General features: G+C 45.0%; 1 protein-coding gene across 1 annotated transcript in view; it reads left to right on the top strand.

Moving 5' to 3' along the window:
- The first annotated feature begins 7,481 nt into the window (after positions 1 to 7,481).
- FAM177A1 (family with sequence similarity 177 member A1) overlaps positions 7,482 to 17,189 on the top strand; it is a 58,579-nt gene continuing 48,871 nt past the window's right edge. The window contains exon 1 of the mRNA XM_086936939.1: positions 7,482 to 7,567. Coding sequence (XP_086793065.1) covers positions 7,523 to 7,567 — 45 coding nt within the window. The 5' untranslated portion in view covers positions 7,482 to 7,522. The remainder of the gene's footprint in view (positions 7,568 to 17,189) is intronic.

The raw sequence follows: 17,189 nt of genomic DNA, 5'->3' as shown, positions 1-17,189 counted from the left end.
ACCCTGGCTTGCGTATGTTAGAGCGGCATGCGTGAGGCTGGGGCGTCCGGACATGTATTCATTACCACAGGGCCTCAGGAAAGAGGATGTAGGGTGGGTCAAGCTGCATTTCCGTAAATTGCTGGAGTCAGAAAGGAAGGAGGTCGAACTTAGTAAACCAATGGTGAGATCAATATATCAATTATCAATCTCCCCAGTCATGGAACCTTACTTAAAATACGTGACTAAACCATACCATCGTTTTCTCTTACTTAGGTTCAGGTTCAACCTCATTCACCTTGTGCTTGGTGCCTATACAAAGTGGGGGACCCCGGAAAATACCCCACCTTGTACCTGTGATAGTTTTTCTACACAGGACACGCTTCATCTAGTGATGTTTTGTGAACACTATCTGGTGGCCCGCAAAAAAAATTATATCCAATTTTGAAAGATGTTAACTTTGTCCAGGTGAGGCCTGCACTTTTACATTTGCAAATGCTTAATTCTGTGCAGGTCACATATAGTGTAGCCAGTTTTTTGGTAGCGGCAGCTCGAATAAACAAAATAAGACTCACCCAGACGAACAATTAACTAGGTTGATATTCTGTCAACTACGTTTTGGAAAAATGTATTAAGAACAGTGGGAAACAGGGGTGGCCTCTTTGAATCTATACTGCTTAGTATCTACTCTTTGTATCAAAGATTTTAAGTGTTTTAAGAATGAACGTATGAATTGCAATCATGTGTATATTTGTATATTTGTAAATTTTACTTGTATAATGTATGTATGTTTAATAATGAACTGTGTATTGCTTTTATGGTTTTAATTAACCGAAATAAAGATATTTGACTGACTGACTGACATAAAAGCGTGTACAAAGAATACAAAATACAACATGAAAAACAATCACATTCTAGTTACGTACAAAAAGTTAAAAGCCAAGAGAATGTAAAAAGCAGTTAAGACAAGATTAAACTGACAAAGAAAGCCTTCTTGCAAGAATCAACCAAGACCATTTAAAATTTTTTGACACAGCACATACAATCACAGTAGGAGTGTCAGACATTAAAAAAACGCATTGCCACTAAATGCTGACGGGTGCCTAGGAGTCTGCATAGAGGTTTGAGCCACCGGCTCCTCGGAGCACGGTAGTCCGGACATTCGAAAAGAATGTGGGCTACCGACTCTACACGAGAGGGACAAAACGCACAAAACGGAGAGGATTGGTAGGGCAATTTCCAGCGGGCAACTACTTCGCCTACTGAGAGAGTCCCCACTCTGAACTTGAAGTACAAAGTGCGGTCAAAAGGGATGGAGATAATATCTAAGTAGGGTTCATAGGCCACCACGTCTTTGATCCTCACCAAAGCTGCAGTGGAATTGCACTGTCGTGGGTCTGTAAGTAGTTTAGATGAGACCCAATTCCAGTACAGCTTTTTGATCATAGCTTTGGGAGGGGCAGATCTCGCTGCCCAGGCGTCTGTTAACCCTATCTCCGCTAATAACCATTTAACATCTCTCAACCATTTGATCCTGGACCAATCTATCATGGCCATAACCTCTGATAGTGCTTCCACGTAAGAGGCTAGTTCGGGCACTCGCCATAACCGGGCCCAAAGGTGCAAAGGGCGGAGTTGTGCTTGGTCTTTAATTGGTCTGCAACCTAGATCCAATAGCACTAGGACAGTTGGTGTACTCCAAGGGAGAGCCATCAGATCTTTCAAAAATTTGCTCTCCGATCTTGCCAGTACATCCAGGTTGCAGGTGCCCCACAGCTCCGCCCCATATAGTGCAGCACTAACCCCTCTGGCTCTATATATTTCCACTACCGGGGCTATAGGTTTACTTGTGGAGGATCGTTGTTCCTTAAGTAAGGTGCCTCCCACCCTTTTGTGGCCCAGAAGCATTTTTTTAATGTGCGAGTTCCAAGTAAAGGAATCATTAAGGTGAATACCCAGATAGTCGAATTCAGACACCCTCTCCAATGGATCGGAATTCAAAGCCGGGGGTTGTCCAAGTTTCTTTGGGGGATTCATAACCAGGAACTTAGTTTTATCAGTATTGATTACCAACCCCCTCAACAGACAAAACTCCTGAAAACTATTCAGCAGGGTCTGGAGCCCCATAGGGGACTTTGAGATAAGAAGAGTATCATCTGCAAAAAGCAGTGTTGGGATCCGTTTGCCCGCCAGGGATGGAGCGTCCGAGGGGGTTCTTAGCAAATGCTCAACCACACCGTTTACATAAAGAGAAAACAGGGTGGGTGCTAACACGCATCCCTGACGGACCCCCCTACCCACAGGGATCCTATTGGTTTTTTCACCCTTCGTACCCCAACGAACCTGCGCAAAATTGCCAGCATGTAATTTTACCAAAAGGGAGAGAATATACACGGGCATCCCCAGTTCTATCAGGACCCTCCATAGCTCCTCTCTGGGAACCAGGTCAAAGCCAGTCTTAAGGTCTATAAAGGCCAAATAGAGATGCCCCCACCCAGCACCACCACCTTCCAATGTAGAAGAGCCAATCTGAAGGCCTGTTCGATGGTCCCAGTGCCAGAACGGAATCCGGCTTGGAGGTCCGACAGAATGTGGTTGTTGTCCACCCACTGGAGTACCCTTCCCAGAATCACCTTCCCTGCCACTTTTTGGGAAGAGTCAATCAGACTTATAGGTTTGTAGTTGGCAGGGTTGTCCCTACACCCTTTTTTAAATATCGGGACAACCTCTGCCCCCTTCCAGGATTCGGGTACTGGCGCACCTTCGCTAATGGCGTTTAACAGTGATGAGACAATCTTCCCCCACACCTTAGGATTTGCCCGTAATAGGTCACCCGGTATCCCATCAGGCCCAGCTGCTTTCAAGGGCACCAAAGTCTTGATTACGTCCTCCACCTCTCTAGCCGTAAAAGGAACAAACTCCGAACCCAATGGGCAAGCAGCCAGAGAGAGTGTGGAGAGAGTAATTGACTCAGTAGAAGTGTAGAGAGACGAGAAATGGTTGAACCAGCTCTGGGCAGGGATGTTGCACATCATCAAGGTGCTATCTGGCCTATCCCTAGATCTTATAAGGTTCCAGAAGCTTCTAGCATCCCTGTCTGCACTCGCTTTCCTAAGATCCGACCAGAACCTGTCCTCCCATTCTCTCTTGGCTGCAGAGGTGGTCTGCGAGTACTCTTTCCTTGCCAATCTTATAGCAGCCAAGGATTTGCTTTTGACAGCACCAATCAAGGAGCGTTTCTTCTCCCTACATTTTTCGGTGTACCAACCATATGAGTTCGACATATTCTCACTCTTAACGGCTCGAAGGGCCTTACATGGGAGATAAAAAAGCTCACTCAGAGCCTTGATGGTGTCACAAAATAGGACTGAGACTCCCTCGGACTGGGGGATCATTGAGTCCAGTTGGGACTGTGCAGTATCTAAGAGAGCCGAAATAGCTGACACTTTCTTTTCATCCATACTGAGCTTACTCCACTTTAGGCGTCTACCACAATTGGAAGGATATACTTCCTGGTGGGCAGACGCCAAATAGGACCTAGGCACCCCCAGGCTCCCCGTCCACAAGGGACGGAGGGCAAGAGATAGGGGATTGTGGTCACTCTTGACCGAAGGGAGTACCTCCATATCCTGTAGATAGCCCCAGAGTTTTACGTCAAGTAGGATGTAGTCTATCCTAGACGTATGGTCCACCCTGTTGTAAGTATGCGCACCAAATAAATCCGAGGTCGTCCTACCATTCACCGCCATAAGGCCAAATTCTAAGTTTAGGGAGTAAATTATGACCGCCACTTGGGACCACCTTCTGATAGGAGGTAAGGTTAAGGCAGGTATCCCTCTCCTAATATCTTCATCGACAGTCCCCAGGGTGTCCTCAAATCCAAGGGGCTCAAACATGCAGTTGAAATCCCCTGCGTCCAGGACATGAGAACTACTAGTACCCTGCCTAAGTAAGGATTCCAACTCTGTGACTGTGGGCGAACACGAACCTCCCTTCATACTCCTAGCATAGATGTTATGAATATCTAGGTTCAGCCCTCTCCTGATTCCCTTAAGTGATATACTCAGAAGGTCAAGGGAGTTTGATACTTGCTGAGTAACTAGACAACCAAGTGAGATGGCGACCCATATGAGGAGGCCTCCTGAGGGGCGGCCCTTCCCGGAAGGGGATGACAATGCTGGTAAGAAAAAAGACGAGTAGCCTACCTTGTGGCAAGGCTCCTTACTCCATGTTTCTTGGAAAATACAAATAGAGTAGCCTTCCACAAAGGTATTCCATTCTGGTACAGCCAGGTTCCTCGAAATGCCCGCAACGTTCCAGCTGAGAATCCTTAAAACTGGAACCGCCACAGCTAGCTCGCTGTAAAGTACAAGATTGGGGACCCCCTCCCCATCAAGGGGAATCCGAGGTGTATTTGCTCCTTGCTTGAACCCAGCGCTCTGATTGATATCCCCTACTTGGGGGCTACAGAAAACTAAGGGGGATATCAGACTGGTATCAGTGGTCTCCAAGACATAAGAGTCCGTCCAAGGTCCCGAACCCGGGGACAGGGGCACCAGCCCGCGGGGAGTTTCATATCAGTATCCTGGCAACCTCCCATATGTCCCCTGCCATGCAACTGGCTGGTAAGCCAAAGGGAAGAAAGCATTCCCGGGGGGGGGGGGGTAAAATTACACCTCCCTCTACCAACCGGGTTCACACTAAGATGATTGCCTACTGATCTCGGATAAAAGTAGGACAGATCTACCACTCCAATGCCGGCACCACCAATCCCTGGGTTCTGATTACAAATTAACTCGGCAACCCTATCATCCTTAAAATGTACCACAACACAATCCCCCTCAAAGCGCTTGTAACCATACCCCACCCTACCCTTCTAACACCCAGAATCAACCCATCTATTTCCCTGGGCAGGGTCTATTTGTCCTTAGCCAGTACATAGTTTTGTTTTTTAACATCTGGTAGGATTCTGGCTGCCCAGCCGACAAGGGAGGTACGTTGGTAAGAACAGCAACGTAAGGATGACAATCAGGGGGCAAATTCATAGGTGGTATTCTAGAGGCCTCTTTGGGGGGGGAGCATCAGGCAGGATAATAGGAGGAGGAATGGAACTAGTTCTTCTGGTTGGAACTAGCTCGGGAGTCTTGCTGGTTCCTGAGTTTCTAGAATTAACAGCGCCCTTTTTACCGACAGCCTCGGAACGTCCGGGCTTCTTAGAGTCGGTAATTGGAGCTCTTGGAAGATCAGGGTATTTGGTAGTATTTTCTGTTGCTAGCCCATGGTTCCGGCCGACCCCATTTGATATTACAGGATTGCATATGGTAAAACAGCTGGCTTCACATGCCCTCTTGAGTTTAGCCTAAGACTGCTTAGTCCATGCTACCCCTAGGATAGCTTGTCTAAAAGGTTGACTTTACAACCACCACCATAAGGGATTGTTTGGACTGATACAAGGTGCCCACAGAATTGTGGACATCATACATCAGGCTAACTTCTCACAACCTTGATGGCATGGAGAATATCAGGTGACAATGGAGCATGTCGGGCCATTTGGAATCGTCTTCTGCATTTATGGCACAAGCTTGGGCATCAGCAACTCATAAACTATACAGGTTGGCATGGTCTGTCTGGAGCAGTTGGTGTTTGAAATGACACTTGGATCCTGTGGGTTCAACGTTGTACATGTTTTACAGGTAGGTAGAGCATACTCCACCATCAACTACTTCAGATTGGCCATTTCAGCTGGACACCTTCAAATTGCAGCTAAGCCAATCAGTTCACATTCCCTAATATTAAAACGAATGAAAATCATCAGGTTGGCTAATCCTCCAAAACCTAAATACATCCAGACCCGGGACGTCAACCAAGTGGCACATTTATTTACAAGGTGGCTAAAAAATGCAGAACTCTGTAGAAAGCAACTCTTTTCCAAATTGACCATGTTGTTATGTCTTATATCATGCAAAAGGGTATCGAATGTCCGTGCCTTAGATCTAACAGGTAGGGCGTTTACTCTGGTGGGACTTATGTTTTCTATTTCTAATCACACGAAAACTAACATGCGGTCAGTATTGTTTCATGTGTTCCCAGAGTCTCCCAAATTGGGTGTAGTGTAGTGTTTCCAAGAGTATAAGAGTGTGTCTAGGGAGCTGCAACCCAGAGGAGTGAAACAGTTGTTGATTGCAGTTACAAAACCACAACAAGTGGTCGCCTAGCCCACTATGGCTAGATGGGTAAGATGAGTGATGCATGTTTGGGACTCATTCGGCCAGGAGCGCAGTGTCCCCAAAAACATACAATTTAGGGGTTTGACTGGGGAATATTTTGCGAAAAGTAGACTGGTCATTTGATTCCATGTTTAAGGGGTTCTATTTCAAGCTAGTCTCCAGTTAGCCTCAGTGGTGGTAAGTAAGTTTTGGACAAGCATAATTGAGTTGCCATGGTCACATCATAGAATAAAAAATGTTCTAACTAGCGTGAAGAAAAATTTCAATACTGTTAAGGACACGGAGTAGAAGATTATCACATCCTTTTTCATTGCGAAGTGCTTGTGTTTATGAAGTGGATCACGACTGGTGTCAGCCTAAGTATGTTTTCTTAAGTACTTGTATTATATGATTGATTATTCTTAAGTTCTAACTGTTACAATTTCTCTCAATTTGTTTTTTATCTGATTCTTATTAAGTATGGATGGCAGGTTAATTGTGTTCTATTGTTTCAGCTAATGCAATGAGATTCAATAATAATCTTTTGACAATATTTGGCAGCTACCTTTCGCACAAAGAAAGAGGACGAGCGGACGATTAAGCCAGGTAATATACTGTTTTGAGGATATTTTGATTAGTTGAAGGGATCACGGTTTATGGTTTTACATAGTTCACATGGGATATGTTGTGTCTGTTGCTTTTTGTGATGGCTGCTGTGAGAAAAGTAAAGGAAGATTAAACCATAATCTTCGCCTCAGTGTCCTTAAGAGAATTTAAATCTTCCTTGCTAGCTAGGAAATGTTCCCTTAGGTGAGAAACCTAGTTTATGCATTCAGAGCTATGCATTACTATTTAGGCCATTTCTGATATTGAACATATCTGCTTCCTTCTGCGATCAATAAACTGTCACTTGAATTCCCATGCATAAAGAAATGTCACACTAAAGCACACTAAAACATAGAAACGTCACACATAAGCCATCACAACTAGGCAGCTATGGTTTGCAATTTGTTAATAAAAGGAATGTAGAAACAGAAATATCCACACGTGCAAAAAGAAAAACAGCTAAATCAACAACACATTGCTTGTATTTTTGTTGTTCAAGCCACGGTGTTAGCAACATGGCGCCCACGGCTGCCTCACCTTTGTTATTTTGTTTTCAGGAAGTTAGCGCTCTAGTAGTACGTTCACTTGTCCTTTCTCTATGTCAGCACCTTCCTCGACCGCCATGTTGGGTTGGGCCGTACTTCGGCTGGCTGGGCGGAACCCCCGCAGAGACAGTAAATCGGAAGTGAGGTCGTTTCCGGTGATTGGTTGCCCGGCAGCAGGTGCTCGGGATGGAAAACGGATTACAGGCGGTAACCCGGAACTACACTGGCCAGGTCTGGGGGGGGCATTCTAGTGGGTTGGGGGGTCCGGAGGGGCAGTGGTCAGAGCCGGCAGTGACTCCGAGGGGCACAAGAGCAGAGAGGATACGCCGGGGAGGGCACTGGGCGCTTGTTGGTAGGGCGGGCAGGGTGAGAATGGGCAGAGGGTGATGGGGACAGATTGAGCTGGGGTAGAGGGCTATGGGACAGTTGGGAAGGGCAGGGAGATTTTGTTTACATACAGGGGGGCAGATTTACAAGCCCCTTGCAACACTTTTATGCTGCTGTTCCATCACTTCTGTGACGCAGTGTCTTCGTAAACCATGCGCCATGTTGCGCCTTATTTACAAGGTGACGCTTCTGGGAGATGCGTCACGTTGTAAAGCCATGCCCCACATTAAACCTGCGTCAGGTACAATGTATGCAGGGTGGGCGTTCTGTCGGAAAAAGCCTCGGAAAAGTGACGCCGTGAAGTCTGCAAGATTTCACGGAGTCACTTTTCCGACGCTGCTGCATCAAAACCCTGCTCCTGCTTGAAGCAGGCATAAGGCGTGACGCAGCATGTTGGGTATGGGCAGCCCCAGAGCATTGCTGGAGTTGCGTCTCGCTTGCGACACAACTCCAGCAATGCGCCACCCTTACGCCATCAGATGCGTCACGCATCTGTTTATCCTTGCGCCACGATATGCCACATTGTAAATGCGGCTCATCTGTGGTGCCGCAAGAGTAGAATTACGTGAAGCATTTTACCTGCCACATCCCTGCTGATATGCAGGGATGCACCAGTCCTTGTAAATCTGCCCCAGCCCACCAATTCCGTACCATTTATTGGCTTCATTGTAAATCTCATTTTCTGTCTCCTGTTTGGTCTGCACATGCTGGCTTCACTTTCTGATTATGTGTCCTCGCCCCTGGAGCATTGACCAAGTACTGCTTCCTTTTTTGGAGTCCCCTCTCAAGGTTTCCCCTTGCAGTCGTGGCCTGTTTTTTGCTTCCACTTGCTGCACTTTCTATGAGTGAGTGTGTTTGTAGGTTGTCTTGCTCCTGGTTTTGCTGTTGCTTTTACCCATGTTTGTTTCTTTTTACACTTCACCCTTTCCCATTCTCCTCTTTGGTGAAATATAACAACACCAGGCGCCAATGGGTTGTTGGCGTTTCTTTTAACATTTATTTCAAAATACTTTAATGGCTTTGCTATAAATAATTCACTTGTTTAGTTGGTATAAGTGCTTTTTGTTACCTGTTTCATCGTTTATAGGATGTCCTGGGCATGATTAAATGTTATATGCCAAAAACAGGGTTTTAATTATATTGGTTTATGTTTGCATGTTTACTGGTTGGATAGAACATTGTAGTGTGAAAATAACATTATGTTGTAAAGCTTTTTTTATGCTTGTTTGACCTCTCGTATAGATTAATGTGCAACAAAGATGACCACATTATACCATGCTATACAATGACAGGCCATACCAAACCATACAATACCATACCATACAATGACAGGCCATACCAAGGGCCACTGGAATTTTGTGGCACTGAAGAATCAAACTATACGGCAGGGTTCACTAAATGATGCAGCAAGAAAAGGCACATCCGTCTGATCCAGATTGGCAGGAATGGTGGCCTGTTAACATGTTCCCTCCAACAGGTTCTTCCCAGCTAGCCAAGAATCTGGGGGTGAAGATCGATAACGGCCTGACATTGAGATCCCAGATTCTGGGCCTTATGGGAACTTGCTTTGGCCTCCTCAGGATGCTCCGCAAGTTTCTTCCTCTGCTCCCGGTAGATCACAGGAAGATCACGGTTCAGGCCTTAATTGGCTCGAGATTGGACTATGCCAATGTCCTCTATCTCGGCCTGCCTGAGTATCTTTTGCAACGGCTGCAGGTGGTCCAGAACTCGGCAGCTTGGGCCATTTTTGGCCTCCACGGGCAAACTAGAACATCTGGCCTCCTGCAGTCACTTCACTGGCTACCTATCCGGAAACGGATAGTTTTTAAGGCCTTGACGCTGGCTCATAAGGCTCTCTATGCATCTGGAGCGAAATATCTTCAAAAGAGGCTAGCTTTCTACCTTCCGGCCCGATCCCTGAGATCCGAGTCTTTGTCCCTGGCCGTGGTCCCTCTGGTAAAAAAGGCACGTATTGGGGGCCGGTCTTTTAGGCTGCTGGCTCCACAGCTGTGGAACACTCTGCCCGTGTCACTGCGTAGCACTTCCAACCTGCTAGCTTTTAGGAAGGGCCTTAAAACTTGGCTTTTTGCTCTCTAGATTTGCTCTTTTTTGATTTCTGGTCTCTTTTTCTTTTGCCCCGTTATGTTCTCTGTTACAGGGTAAAAATAAAAGCGCCGGGACACTCCTTGGAGTAGCCGAGCGCCATAAAAGACACAGATAACATAACATAACACATTTTGCGACCTAATGCAGCACATTTTGTGATATTATGTCATCATTTTGTGACATTTTCCCATGTTAACACTTTCTGGGCATTGTTGTGGCTCCATTAGTACCAATGTAATATCCAAATAAAATAATATATATCACCAACCTTTGCGTAGGGCCTTCCACTATGCAGCCTTAAACTGTGCGGCATGTCACTGCGATTTTTGTAACTTTTGGTCCATTTGAGCGGGAAACATTTTCCTATTAATACCTTCAGTTTGTGCATTATGGGGCAAATGCAGAAGATCCATAATTATGCTTGAAACGCTGCACCCATGGAATCACAAAATTCCCGGGGCCCTGGCCATACTATACAATGACATACCATACCATACAATGACAGGCCATATCATATCATACCGTACAGTGGCCAGCCATTCCATACCACCCAACGACAAGCCATACCATACTATACTATTTAGTGACACGCCATACCATTCTGTACTATACAATCATTCTATACTGCATACAATGACACAACATACTCTACTATACAATGATGGGTCTTACCATATAATTATAATTATCATCTTGTACAAAAGTTGCAAAAATGGCAAAAAGAAAATTGACAAAGCAAGTAGATTTCGCTTAGATGTATTGACTTTGATTTTAGTATGTTTTGAATTGTTCCTGTGGAAGTTTGTATCCTATTGCACATAGTTATCTATTTAGACTAATTTAAAAAAAACTTGTCAAAGAGTTATTCAGTGGCGATTTCATAAGCAATAAAACCTGTATACTTGTTGAAATTGAAAATTCTCTTTGTGGCAGATACAAACTGGAACCTAATCCAGAGGAATGATTATGTAACCATAAGTTAGGACGTGGGGAGGATACAGTGCATTGGCTTATGTTTTACAGGACAGTCAGTCAATCGTCTTTATTCTTCTCAGACGAATCACAAAATAAAAAATGTAAAACGAGATGAATGCAGAGCACAGTACAAAATGTATAGAATACATTTGTTATAATACATTGGTTGATAATAAAGTGCGTTGTGGCCAAGACAAAATCAAGGAAATAAAAACCTCCAAATTGTCCATAAAGAGGACACATAAGGGATTCACCTAGTTGCCCAGGATGTCTTGACGGCTAAGTGTCAGATATTTTATTAATCAGTTTTACTTGGGTCTGCATAAATCCATAATAGAAACATACCGCATAGACAGAAACTTGTTTAAAAAAAAAAGAGGGACAACGAATAAAAGTCCTTAAGAGAGAGAATCATCATAAAAAAAATATAAAGTTCAAATGGTCAATAATCAAAGTGCAATATTCTTGTAGAGTTAAAAAGCTGCAATTTATAATGAGCCTTTTTAACTTGGAGATTTCTTAATTTTTAAGGTTCCACATATAAAGCTAATGATGGCAAGATAGCATAATTCTGACTATAAGCATAAAAGGCAACACAAAAAAGTGCTATAAAATCCAGCATCAAAAGATTGCAGGATGGGTCATAAAAAAGACCACTGAAAAGATTACGCCACAATCCTGACTTCAGATATGGAGATCAGTGGTCTTATATAAAATCTCCCCTACACTTGCATAGACGAAATTCTGGTTATTACACAGGACGTTCTGGACCCCTGCAACCCTCCACAAACTCTTCCTTAGAGAGTCACCAGCTTGATGGAAGTGCAATGATCCCATGGGTGATCTCCCTCATCTCCTCTTCTATTGTAGCACAGTCTCCCCTTTTTGGGACTCTGTGTTTAGCTTTATCTATTCCACCTGTGAAGTTCCTCTAGAGCGGACTTTCTTAACTCTACTCCAGGGGTTTTTAGACCCAAACATACGATCTCATGCAGTCTACTAATTGATATCCTAGTTACTGCTGCATGCAAATCTATTTTAGCTAATTGGAAGAACACATCCGTCACCTCCTTCCGATCCTGGCTAAACTGGGTCTCCTTTCGGAGAGGAGCATATAACATTTCACTTCAAAATTCCCTGTGGATTGTACGCAGCACACCGATCTGGAACTCCCTTGACAATTATTTTCCTACCTGTAAACCACCATGAAAGCCCACCAGGAGATCCACCTCTACATTACAGTATATCTCCCCTTCTCGCACGTTCACAAACATGAGAGTAACTAGACCTGACAACATCGCCTTCATAAACCCGGCGATGACTCCTTTGAGGGATCGGAGCACATAACTCCACTTGAAACTAATTGCTCTATGAGCCCCCTTGATGTTACCCACAGACAGAGCGGGCCGATTCTATACCTACTAGCACCCCTTGCTTCTCTCTTTAGCTACCCCTATCATTTATTATATGTCAGACCATTACACTTAAGGGCCCGTCGAGACATCATATGTTGCTTTTCTTGTGCTCATCAACTGTTACCAACCACCCAGGTCTGTACGCTACAGAAATGTATATCTCAGACTGGTCCCTTTTATTATTGTTTTTTTATTTTTATTTTGTTTGCTCTTTATTGTTTATGAAAAATGCTCCATAAAATACTCCTGAAATAAAGAAAATAAAAAAAGACCTTCTAGGTTGGATGTTGAAACCACAAAATAACACGTGGGCAAATGTTTGTTTTGAGATGCCATCACAGGGACAGATTGGTAAACTATAGCACCATGATTCCTGTTAAGGGTGCGTGTGAGAAGTTGGCCTGGTATATGATGACCACTAATTCTAGTGAGCACCTTGTACCAGTCCAAACGACCCTTATGGTGATTGGTTGTAAGTCAACCTTATAGACCAGCTATCCTAGGGGTAGCATGGACAAAGCAGTCTTAGGCTAAACTCCAGAGGGCATGTGAAGCCAGCTGTTTTACCATATGCAATCCTTTTAATACCAAATGAAAGGACACCACACAAGTTATATATTATAAAAATATATGTATTTATTTCTAGAATAATCCCCTATAGTCTTTATGAGCACAGAAGCACAAGCGTTAAAGAAAGAACACAGTATAACATACAATAAGCTGCACAATTATGGATAGGCCAGGTGGCCACTCAAACCATATATTAAGAAAGTGGTATAAGAACCACGTCACGAACAATGAACAGGCCTAGGCCCTTGGGAATCGCTGGGCCTACACTGGACTAACGAAGGTTAGGTCGGGAGAGGCCCACAGGATATGGGTGCAGAGTCTATAGGCAACCGCGTTTACCATACAAGTCAATGGTGCGTAAAAATCAGAAAGTTATAGGTTTAGGAGTCTTCCGAATGGACTAGAACTTAGCCACTTTAAACTAGGACACTAGAGGTGTAATCCCTTATGGGAGCACCAGAGTTAACTTGTTACCTCACCCACAGGAAGCGGGTGCATAGGTGCCAAAGTGTGTCGGGTTTCGTCGTGGAGTTCTATGGAGCCTGGAGATAAAGATGCTGCAGGCGGCCAGGAGAGAAGAGTCCGGATGGATCCAAGGGTGGATCGAACATGTAGAGTACCTGAAAGCAGAGGGGACAGAGTTCAGGTCACTAGCCAGTGACCAGCGAGGAACCAGGAAGGAACCAGGCGATGTCGGGTTGCGATCAGGTGATGTCGAGGTGTTTGTCTCCGCTGCCACGTGGACCAGGAAGGATCGAGGACGTCCAGAAGGTAGTCAGGGGCTGTCCCAGGAAGGCTCTCGCTGTTGGCGGTGTCTGTACTCGATTCGGAGTCACCAAGCCTTGGCAAATGCAACCCACGCTGGAATCGAAGATGTCTTCTTAATCGGACCGAGAAGGTCAGATCGATGGCTCCTTTTCAGGGGAGCTGGGGCCAGTCTGGAGCAAGCAGACCAGCAGTGTAGTTTCGGTGATTCGTCGTCACAGAGGCCACTAGCCAACGGGCAAGCGTCCGGACAACGCGTCGAGCAGGAAAAGTGCAAAAGGGCCCCACGCAGCACTCAGAGAGTGTGGAGAGGTGATCTTTGGCGCACAGGCTGCTCGGGCTGGGGCTTCTCAAACCCCAATGCACAGCGTCGAGGGAGCCTCGGGAGCTGCACAGGAAGCACTTCGTCGACTTTTCAAGATGGCCGGTCCCACGTCTCATGCCGCCTCCACAGGTCTAAGCTTTGCTAGGACTGTGGATCGGGCTGTTGGAAGTCTGGGAGTCCAGGTCTTGTCGGCCTCTGTCGTTCGAGCTCCGGCGGGAGCAACGGCAAAGGAAGTCTCAATGCGCTGATGGTGCCTGCTAGCACAAGGTGGCCACTCCTTGACCACAAGGGAGATTCTTCAGTCTTCTACGTTGAGTAGGATGTCAAAGGGTCCAGAGTTTCGTTTCAAAGTTTCAGTCAGGATGATCTAAGTTGCATTGGCATAGCTCCTACCTTTATTCCAAATCAAGGGGCTGGATCACCTGCTAGGTCCCTCCTATGGGTGGAACCCAGGAAGGGGGTGGTTACACCCCTTTCCCTTTGTCCAGTTTCGCGCCAGAGCTGGGGCTGGAGTGCCCCAGCACCGGTTTGAACTGGGCTATGCATGGGACGCCTTGTGCTCCCCAGGCAGTGCCTAGTTTCATTCAACCCTCCCTGCTACAATCCACTATCTCCTGTCTGGGGTGGTGTAACACCTCCCTGTGACAGGATTCCATTTGTCCAGGCCTCCCCTGCCGGAGTTTCGGTCAGCAGCAGGAGGCCAGACTTGTGTCTGTGGCAGCACCATCCATTTTGTGATGCTGGGGCTCTGGTTAGATTTAACCGCGTTTAAGCAAAGTAACATGCGTTCTCCCTCTAGAAGGGTGGAATGCTACCCCAGTCGCCAGGACTGGCGAGGGGGTAGTATTCCAAAGCGTATAACACCTTACACAACATGTTTTGATAAAGCCAAGCCAAAGTTAGCAAGTAATCGCGAGGATTATAATGCACTTAAGAGTATATGGTATGGCAATATCCCAGAACAGCTAAGGGAGTTGGTCCCGAAAGCTGTAGACAGGCTCAGCTCATGCTAGAGCACCATCGCACATAAAACCAAGCACTCTGCCTCCAGGATTGATAAGGCCTGCCACATCTCTACCACACTTAAGGAAGCACTGTGGGTTGCAAGGAAAAATTCCCTAAAGTCCAATAGGAAATGGTTTGATAAAAAGTGCACTAAAGCCCTAACAAAGCTTAGACATGCAATTCACAAAAGACCACGGGATGTAATCCTAATTAGAAATGCAAGGAGGGATTATAATATAGCATTGAAGGACAGGAAGGCCTCGATAAAAAGGGAGGCATGGGACAACTTATGTGCGGCGTCACAATCAAAGGATCCGGCTGCTTTTTGGAAGGTCATTAACACCCCCCTCCTATACGAACAAAAAGCACGCATGGAAATCGCCGTTTCAGAAGATGAGTGGGTGGCTCTTTTTTCCTCCCTCTATAGGGTTGTGGAACCAACCCCTGACACAGGCCAGGACGCAGTGCTGCTAAATTTAGATACATCCAAAACCCTGGTTGTAACCCTTCCTGAAGTTATTGCGAGCTTGAAGGCGACTAAGGGGGGTAAGGCGGCTGGACCAGACGGCATACCAGCTGACCTCTATAAGGCTAACATCGAATTATGGGGGCCACTGCTAGTCCAGCTTTTTAATGTTGCTTTGGCAAATAGCCCAATTCCTACTTGGTTTACATCGGTCATAGTCCCAATTTTTAAGAAAGGGGACAGGCTAAGTTGTACTTGCTATAGGCCAATTTCCCTATTGGACTCTTCCATAAAAATTTTGGGGAGAGTGGTTTTAGCTAAATTGCAAAGCTGGGCTGAAGATAATGGGGTGTTAAGTGATTTTCAATTTGGGTTCCAAAAGGGTTTAGGGACCATAGAGCAAGGATTGAATCTGTTCACCTTGCAACAGAAGTATATAAAGGTTAAAAAACAACGTCTATACCTCACATTTGTTGATTTATCATCAGCTTTTGACTGTGTGTCACATAATAAACTGTGGTCAATTATGGCCGAACTAGGGGTAGACAATGCTATTATATGCTTTCTGAGAGATCTATATTCCGGGGCCACCGCAAGTGTCAGATATGGGAAAAACGGTGAAAGTAGTAGACAATTCGGAATTGGTCGGGGTGTGCGCCAAGGGTGCGTTTTAGCCCCTTTTTTTATTTTTGTTATATATAAACGGAATGGAGAAGCACCTCGTGCAGGAGGGCAGGGACATGCCTATGGTGGGAGGTAGGCCTGTCCCTGCCCTGATGTACGCTGATGATGCTGTTTTGATGGCACGCACCCCAATGGCTTTACAAACTTTGGTCACATCTTTTAACAGTTTCATGCTTGGTTTAGATTTGAAAATTAATTGTTCTAAAACTCTGTCTATGTATTGTGGGTCAAGAACAAGCAAGCATCTGAAGCCAATTTTTATAAATTCCAATCCCTTAGAAAGGACCCCCACCTTCCCATATCTGGGGATATTGTTTCATGAAAGTGGCTCATGGACTAATGCCATTCACGCTAGATCTTTGTTATTTTCCAAAACTATTATGGCCCTAAAATGCTTTATGAAAAATTAGGAAAAAAACCCATAAAGGAGATTTTAACTGTTTACAATGCGACTTGTGTATCTGTAGTTACCTACGGTGCAGGATTGTGGGGTTACTCAAATATTAGCTCAATTCAAACTATGGAAAATAAGTTCCTACGTCACATTCTGTCCGTGCCCGAAAGTACTGCAACGATGATATGCCATGCTGAATTGGGAGTACCTTATGTTACTGAAACTATCAAAATTCAGCCAATCCTTCTTTGGCATAGGGTTTGGACAAATGATGAATGTGTGGTTAACCGGGCTATTTTAAAGGATATCTTAGCATTGGACAATATCAATGATTTTAAATGGATTTGCTACGTCAGAAACTTTCTTGAAGAATTAAGTTGCCCCCAATACTTTGAGGACCCACAATCAATGGCATACATATCTAGAAGAGATCTGAAAAATCTGTGTATGTCGTACCTCAGGGAAAAAAGATATTTAGAGGAGGCGAGAAAAAAGACTGTTTCTGCCCATCAGGATATTATTTTATGTGGAGAGAAATTACAGCCATATTTATCATTGTATATGTCCAACCATGAACGTTTCCTTTTGACCCGGTTTAGATTTAATATTGTTTTCAGGACATTGTCTTTCCCTGTGATGAATTGTTGGTCGAAGGACCTATGTCTTTGTCCATGTGATGATGTATCCCCACAATCCGATATACATATATTATTTTTCTGTAAATTTTATACTTTCTTCCGAAGGAAACTCATCATCCCTAT

This window comes from Lissotriton vulgaris, chromosome 9 (assembly GCF_964263255.1).
Source record: "Lissotriton vulgaris chromosome 9, aLisVul1.2, whole genome shotgun sequence".
Lineage (NCBI taxonomy): Eukaryota > Metazoa > Chordata > Amphibia > Caudata > Salamandridae > Lissotriton > Lissotriton vulgaris.
Note: the sequence above shows the minus strand (reverse complement) of the source record. Positions and strands in the feature narration are given on the sequence as shown.